Raw genomic sequence first — 8,704 nt, 5'->3', positions numbered from 1 at the left:
ACGGATTAGTCGGTCTCACCCACCAAATGCGTTCAAATCCTTTGGTCCTTAATCTCTCATCCTTTTTATAATTTGTACGTCGAATCATGATTGAAATTCAGCTAAAATTGACTATGATCTCTTCTGAGTTCACTTTCTCATCTACGTTATAATTTGGATTGAGCCAAACGACCTGAGTCAGTCGACAGTTGGGCAGATTGAATGACGTCGATCGAGGGGTGGCCCGTCCACTGTTAATAATATTTGACTATTTGATTTGATCTAAATTATAATTTAAATGGGAAGATGAAGTTAAGAAAGATTATAATTAATTTTTATTAGATTCTAATTGTGTTCCTATGTATAAATTTTAGAAAAAATCAAATTGGATCGGAAAATCTGATCTACCCACCAAATGGCTGGTCACGAATTAGCCTACCCTGTCATGAATTGACATGACAACTCCACCCGTAATACACTTCAAAGACAAAGATAACTAATCCAAAAGTTGCATTGTTGGGATTAATCAAGAAAGTTAGAGACGGACTAGAAGTTTCAAATTTTCTATAGTAATTTAAAAAAACTTATTAGATTAAAAAAATATGAACAAGAAAAATTTAAGCATAAATTTATCTAAGTATATTCCAAAATCACAACTCTATTGGTGCAATCGGTCCAAGTTGATAAGCTCAAGAGAATTCAGATTGGATCTTTATATTTGGTTAATATATTGATTAGTTGAATGAAATATTAAATAGGTCAAAATTGATCATATATTTTACAGTCAATTAATATGTTAAGTTGATTAAGTAAAAAATTAAGTAGGTCAAGATTTATCGGATACTTGATAAAATATAAAAAATCTAAGTAGATCACGGTTGACAAGACATTTAGTAGTTGCAAATCTAACAAAGAGTTGACATGAGATGGGAAGTCTCGACAGGTTGAGTTTGACCGAATGCTAGGTAACAGTGAAGTCCTGATAGATAAGGTTGATCAGATGTTAGACAACAAGAAAATCTCGATAGATTAAAATTGATTAAATGCTAGGTAACAGGAAGTATCGGTAGGTCAAGATTGATCAAATGTTGGATAAAGAAAGTTTTGGTAGGTTAAGGTCAATTAGATGATGAGAATTTGATGAGATTGAAATAAGAGTATTAGTGAATTTATAGGATGTATTGATGGACTAATTGATATAATAAAACTTTAAAAAATGGTATACTTATGCTACAGTAAATGTAAATACCTCTTAAATTTAATCATCAATAAATTTAACAACCTTAAAAAATTATCTAACAACTTATCAATATCTTTTAAATACCTCTATATCATTCCAATTAGGTGTGTAATCAAGTCGAACCGAGCCGAGCCGAGTTAAACTCTTGAATATTTGAGTTTGGCTCGTTTATAATCGAGCCGAGCTCAAGTTTTATTTAACGAATATATTTATGGCTCTCGAGCTTTTATCGAGCCTAAATGAACTTAATAAATATAAATTATAAATTTAAATATTCATTAAAAATAAAATTATATATTTAGAGAAAATTATAATATTCTTATTAAAATTTATAATTTTATTTTAATAACTAAATTTAATATATTTGTCTATATGTTTAATAAGTAGAGTGTAAAATCTATAAATTCAATATAAAATAATTATTTTTTTATTTAAAAGTTGATTCATAAGCTTAACAAACATATTTACAAGTTATCGAGCCGAATATTATGAAGCTTGAATTTAGTTTATTTATCTTAACAAGCCTCATTAAACAAGTTCAAACGAGCTTTTATTGAATCAAGTTTCAAATAGCTCATGAGCGACTTAGTTTATTTACAACCCTAATTCTAATAAATTTTATTATTTCTAATTATTTAAAATAATAATATTTTTCTAAACACGCATACATTTATTTTATTATAAATGACATATTCTCTTTCTTTGATGCTAATATTTTACGAACATAGTGTTGCTAACTAACAAATATTTATTGATCATGTCCGAGAGTCGAGGCGATGATTGTTGGGGACGTAGCACTCCTGTTGACTGTTGGTGGACTCCAAGTCAGAGAGACCTGCAATCAAAGCGGGGTCAGTGACGAACCAAGGAGGGGTTCTCCAGCAATGATTCTTCGACACTCAAGTCAGTTTTCGACGATGTATAAGAGAGGAAGTAGAGAAGCAGAGTAACAGTAGCTACAGTAAAGTATGCATACCTCCGTTGAAACTTGGACCCCTTTATATAGGGTTCTGGGGAAGCATGTGCACGTTCCTCGAGATGTGCACGCTTCTTAAATTTTCCTTGAAAAGACAAGTCAGGAAAGCGTCTCTGATACTATATCTCAATGACCCGAACATATCTCTGACATGACAATGGAAACTTCTGCTGTATGATCCTCTGCCCGTCCATGCCACCAACCATGTCGTCTGTCGGTGGCACGAATTCCTACGAGGATATCGTCTGATCCTCCTTTTATCTGTTAGTGGGCCGAGCGGGACAGTCGCTCGGCCAACCCTTAGCCGTTCGGGTGTTCTAGCCTTTTGGGCGAGCGGAATGACCGCTCGGCCAACATTCCACTGTCCGAGTTCCGTTGTTGTGCTGCAATCCCTTTTTGTCGGTTCTGAGGTTTAATGTAAGTCCGAGCGAGTTGGCCGTTCGGCGTATGTCTTGTTTTGAGCGTCGGAAGCTCGATATCTGACCGAGCTGTGATGATATCTGATCGGTACTTCTTTGTCCCGGTCGAGCGAATGAGTTGTCCGACCGACTAGCTACACACGGACGTTGACCGCCTAAACTTTGATTTCCATTGTGGTCATGACCCCCTGAGGGGTGGACCCCTATCACTAGATCATTTACATTAATAACACAAATTAATTTACAATATAAATACATAGACCGTGAAATCATACATGACTTGGCTTAAGACGGGTTCAATTGATAAGTATATGGGATAATAATGATAATTATAATGTTCGGAGGTTAAAATTAGATAAAAAATTTCATCACTTACTTATCAATTTGGATTCCCATTAAACTTTCTCTTGCTAACATACGACAATCGTGAGAGGGCACTAATAAGATGGTACCGCGTTTTAAAATCACATGGACTTCTTAGAGAAAATTAATAGATGTTGAATTTAGAAGTCAATTATGCATTAGTTCTAAATAATTTAAAATAATAAATGCATAACAATTTTATAATACAGTATTATAATAAATTTATATTTATTGCATATTTGAAAAGATTTTAAATTTTTAGAATATCATACTGTCGTGCAATCAAAGATTTCTTAAAATGATTGATTGAATCTCAACAAAATATATAGTGACAGATATTTGCTTAATTTTTTTATTTTAAAATATTATTAAATCCTCTTTTATTCTTTTTAAGAAGTTGAATTTTGAATTGTAGTAATAATTTCTAAATATCATTTTTTCTAAAAAAACATTTATTAATCACACAATATATTAAAAAATTACAGCTATTTTAGTTTCAGTTTTCACGAGGAGAACATATATTATCTGTAATTAAAAACAAAAAAACTTGCTGCCATACAGAGTGTTATGTCAAGTTCAATTAAACTTTAATAATTTAGTCAATTAGGCAATCATCCTTTTATTCGATCTCTTAAATGACTTATAAGATCTCGATACCTGATATAAAAAATAAAATTAATTAAATTCAGGTCATAAAATTAAATGAAAATATTTATAGCGTGGTTATTTTCATTAGCCCTAAAAAAATAAAAAATAAATCTTATGAATATCTATCTAGAAGGGGAGGAGCCTTTTATTATATTAATTTCCAATAATTAAAAAAAAAATAGAATTTGAAGAGTTTGCTAAATTTCATTTTGAAGAAATGGAAATTGGAAAATGTAATCAAAATACTTTGTGTCGGCAGCAATTAATAACAAGATATATATATAATTATCTCTCAGACGTTATATCACCACTTGATGGATAATATCATGTTGTCAGAATTAATTGCATGCATTAATTATCCTTTTATTTTTTTTAAAAAAAATATTATATATTATATATTTTCTGTAGATACTGATTGGACTTTTATTCTATGTTTCATATATTACTTCCTTGTCTCAAAACTACTAAGAAAATTCCTCTAAAGAGATATTGACATCCTAAATTTCTTATATAAAATCGTAAAAATAATATAGAATGATAAAAAAAAAAACAACAGTGATGAGTAAGTTATATAACAAAAATAAAAAATTAATAATAAAAATTTATACATTATTAGAAGAGGGAGATTACATTCTAGTCAAGAAGGAAAAAAAATGCTAGAATACAATATCATAAAATGGGCAAATGATAGCAAAATAGTTACAATTATTATATATGTTAAAAGTAAAATAAATATGGTAAAAGTATTTGTTTCAAAGTAATTATATAAATAAAATGATTTAGTAGATTATCTCTACTAATAACTCATATAAGAAAATTGGAAAAATATTATTACAATTACTTTTTAAAAATAAAAGTGCCATTTTTTTTTTTGCATCATAAAAAAATCCATTAGAACGTATGAAAACTTAAAATAGAATTATCCTTTTAACATTGGTTTTTTTCCTTTTGTTAGCAAACAAACAACACTCAATTATTAAACCAAGATAATGCCACATGTGTAGTCCATCTTACTTTCTCTACTTTATATCAATAACTTAACGTAATTTACTAAAACATGTTCTCTTATAATGCTCTTTTGTCGAATAACACTCCAAGGATATTAAAATTAGCAAATGGCGCCTCTCATCAAATTAATTTCATTTTCCTATTCCACTCTTCAATTCCAAAATTAATTTCCATCTTTTTCTTTCTACAAGATATTTTTTAGGTGAATATTCATGCAAGCCGATTTAGCCAGCGCGTGCGAGAGGAAGGAGAGATAGGAAAACATGTGTTTGAATGGTCAAGCCCACAGTTCAGGGAGAAAAGAAGTCACTTGGGGGGTTCAAGTACAACTAGTCTCTCAAACTACGAGTAACCTTGTACTAGATGTTCCAAATCTTTCTCAGAGATTGCCCAAGAAAACAAAAAAAAATTCTTCTCTCTCTTATACAACTCTCACCACCAGTTAGAATTGCTTTATTGGACAAGAGGTTTATTCTCTGGGAATTAAATGTCCTCCAATTTAGGAGGTCGTTAATATTATAATTTATTTCCTTTCATCTCATTGTGGAGTTGACGATTGAAAAACACTCAAGGTGAGCAAAATCATGTTTTTTTTTTTTTGCTTCACTGTGTGATACAACTCTCAGATGTCACTTTCTTCACAGCACTCACATGAACCAACCTCTCAAATTTTACCCCATTTGTCGATGCTATCAATTTGGGCTTTCACAACTTGTTTGCCTCTACAATCGACTGTGCATCACTACAATTCCAGACAGACACACCATACACACATTCTATACAGGCACAATGTTCACACACATTAATTATTAATTCAACCTAAAGTACAGCTCTCTCTCTCTCTCTCTCTCATGCATTATTAACGGAGAAGGAGCCTGATCTGAGTTTGTAAGTAAATTTGTATCAATGGACAAGGGTTCGAATCTTGGCTACCTTCCTTTGTTTTATCGTGGGACCGGTGAAGTGCTTAGCTGAACTTTATCAGGTTTTGCATCAATTATTAACGGGGGAGGGGGAGGAGGAGGAGGAGAAGAAAGAAAGAAGTAGAGCTCATAGTAGACCAAATTAATGGAGTTCTTTTCTCCTCGTCCAGATCTTTCACTTCAAATCAGCCCCCCAAACGCCTCCATATCAGGTTGGAGGAAGCATGATGACACCATGGAATTAGGGTTTCCGAGGAAGCTCCCTCTCGACTCCACCACCGCCGCCGCCGCCGCCACCGCCACCACCACCGGTGCCTCTAACCTTAACGCCGTCGGCACCACCGTGAGCGATATTTCTAACACCTCCCACCACCGCCATCACCACCTTTACTTCCACCACCCCCAGCCACACGTTACTCGTGAGATGGCGGTGCCTCTGATGGGGATTCCAATCTATCACCACCCGCCTTCTTCCTCTTCTTCTTCTTCATCTTCCTTGATCGGTAATTTTACTTGGTCGATGCTTCAGTGATCTCTTTGCCTTCGTCGTCCTCCTCTGACCGACCGTAGTTTTGTAGGGCTCGCGGCGAACCACGGGCAGCTGCGGCCGAGATACTCGAGATTCGCGTCGAGGCGGAGCATAAGAGCGCCGAGGATGCGGTGGACTTCGACGCTGCACGCACGGTTCGTCCACGCGGTGGAGCTTCTGGGAGGCCACGAGAGTATGATCGACAAACTTGTGAATTCTGCTGTGTGAAGATAGATAGTTTCTAAACAACTAATATATCTATATATCTATCTAAATTAGGGTTGAGATTTCTCTTTTTTTGTTTGTTTGTTTGTTTGTTTGACGCTGATTTTTGTGCTCAGGGGCCACTCCCAAGTCGGTTCTTGAGCTCATGGACGTGAAGGATCTCACTTTGGCTCATGTGAAATCTCACTTGCAGGTATCAGGAACTTCCACTTGAATCATGTGCCTTCCTTTTGTTTTTTTCCTCAGCTTCCTGTTTTTGTTTTCTACTCGTTGTTGTTGCCGAGTTCTGATCAGTTGTCAGCAGCTTTTTGCTTATCATGCAATTATAACACTGAATAAATGACACACACACAGACACACCTTACTTTTACTTGTAATAAATATGGTTTATTAAATGCCTTTTCATTCCTTCTGGTTTCTTTCCTCCCTCTTTCATCTGTAGCTCAAGTATTTTTAACAGCTTTTGTGCACAGACCAAAGATGATTCTACCATTAGATAAAGGGTGGAGAAAATAAGTGTACAGGAAATCATTCAAGCTTGAAGCTTTAGGAAAAGCAAAGATGAACTGCAATCTTTTTTTTTTACCAAGAAAAAACAAGTAAAATATTGTAGATTTGGCTTTAATGTCTATATTTTTAATTGCAGATGTACAGAACTGTGAAGAACACTGACAAGCCAGAAGCTCCTTCAGGTTGAGATTTTCTTTCTACTTTATAAAATTTCCCAATCAATCACATCAGTATAATTTGTAAGTAAAAGTACTGTAACAAAAAATATCTGTTACAGTTCCATCTGATGGATCATCTGAAATTTTATCAATAGGAGAGAATTCTGATGATAATGATCATGTTGGTGACATGTGGAGCAATGCTGTTCCTCCAAGGTAACTATGAATGATTAATTTATATATTTTCGTGTGGGAGATGTTCTTTGATTGCTTTTATGTTTAGAAGTAAAAAATAGGAACAGGTATACAAAGATTTTAACTCCTTTTTTCTCCCACAAAATCATGCAAGTCTTTAATCAATTGCTCCAAGTGTCCATGAATCATGATTGATTTAGATATCCTTGATGATTATGTGATCCTCAAAAGGAGATTAAAATGGGGAACTCTGGCTCATTTTGTGATCCCCTTATCTGCCTTTCAAAGAACAGCATATATTCACCATGTCTGAAATGTATCATATAAGATTGATTGCTTTCTGCAACTTCTTTGCTGCTTCACCTGGGAAATACTTAAAATATGAACTGTTGGGTCATAGAATCGAATTATTTGCTGAATATATTCATCTGTAAAAATGACATTATTCTCTGCATTATGAGCAACAGGAAAAGCTGCTGCAATGGCATGACAAGTAGTTCCACTGCAGGGAAGAGCATGAAGTCTTTTATGGTATCTAAACTATTGACCTTTCACTCATATCCTATCATATTTAGAGAGCATTAAGTATATATTTCATAGCCAATATTCATTGCCTTAACTGCATATAACTTAATTGGAGGATCAATATAGATAAAATTATATTAGTTTTTATTTTTATCGCTACAACCATTATTAACAATGATTAAGAATAGCTTATGTAAGATCTTCAATAATAAAGTACTAATGGTGTTTAAGTTTCTTGAAAAAGAAAAAGTTTCATGTGGAATGATTAATTAATTGAGATATATACTTTAATAATTGTACCTTGAAGCAAAGATATTGTTGATGCATCATTGTTTCATAACTCTGGCATGATCAGGATCACATGGAAACGACGAAAAAGTTGGAAATGCTTTCGGAATTGGATTCGTCAAGCCTTTCGCAGACAATGAACCTAAACAAGCTGAACCTTGAGATCACATTGGGGAGGCCACACTGAACACACACATATATATATAGGGCCTTGCTCGAAGAGGAGACGAAGGAGGAAGAAGTTATCTAGAAAAGATTTTAAATTCATGCACGCATCTATTTGTTAGCAAAACTAGCTAGGATGATCTCTAAAGATTATATTTCTATTTCAAAACCATTTAATACTCGCATGTGATATTAATTATTTCCTTTCTCTACATATGTCCATGTAACTATAGCTGTTTTGATTTTCATCAGGATGTATATCAACATCTAATTAGTGATACATGAATTTAAACTTAATTTTACAATTGTGGAAATTCTGAATTCATAGTGATTTTAATATTGAATTGCTTTTATCACTGAGTGGAGAATATGTTAAATTTACTAATCATACTGTATAATATTATTCTAAAGCTGAATGCCTCAAACATGAATACAAATAGAATGTAATTAGGCTTAACAACAAGAAAAGTATTTTCATGCATTAATTGAAAGGAGAGTCACAAACTTTGTTTTGATATTTCATTATATCATGAAAAATTTCCTTTGCATATTA

The 8,704-nt window shown here is 33.3% G+C and overlaps 1 protein-coding gene across 3 annotated transcripts; it reads left to right on the top strand.

Annotated features, from left to right (window-relative positions):
• The first annotated feature begins 5,577 nt into the window (after window positions 1-5,577).
• LOC122055907 (probable transcription factor KAN2) lies at window positions 5,578-8,363 on the top strand. Of its 3 annotated transcripts, none has more exons than XM_042617585.1 (7): window positions 5,578-6,059; window positions 6,135-6,278; window positions 6,427-6,503; window positions 6,957-7,002; window positions 7,098-7,194; window positions 7,641-7,704; window positions 8,054-8,363. In XM_042617585.1, the coding sequence occupies exons 1-7, from the start codon at window positions 5,702-5,704 to the stop codon at window positions 8,171-8,173; spliced, it is 906 nt and encodes a 301-aa protein (XP_042473519.1). In that variant the 5' UTR covers window positions 5,578-5,701; the 3' UTR covers window positions 8,174-8,363. The 3 variants fall into 3 exon arrangements, with proteins under 3 accessions (XP_042473519.1, XP_042473520.1, XP_042473521.1); XM_042617586.1 differs by having other exon boundaries at window positions 5,579-6,059; window positions 7,134-7,194; XM_042617587.1 differs by having other exon boundaries at window positions 5,920-6,059; window positions 6,127-6,278.
• The last annotated feature ends 341 nt before the right edge of the window (window positions 8,364-8,704 follow it).

The sequence above is a fragment of the Zingiber officinale genome, chromosome 3B, assembly GCF_018446385.1.
Source record: "Zingiber officinale cultivar Zhangliang chromosome 3B, Zo_v1.1, whole genome shotgun sequence".
Classification (NCBI taxonomy): domain Eukaryota; kingdom Viridiplantae; phylum Streptophyta; class Magnoliopsida; order Zingiberales; family Zingiberaceae; genus Zingiber; species Zingiber officinale.
The sequence above is the reverse complement of the archived record's forward strand: the minus strand, read 5'-3'. Positions and strand labels throughout refer to the sequence as shown.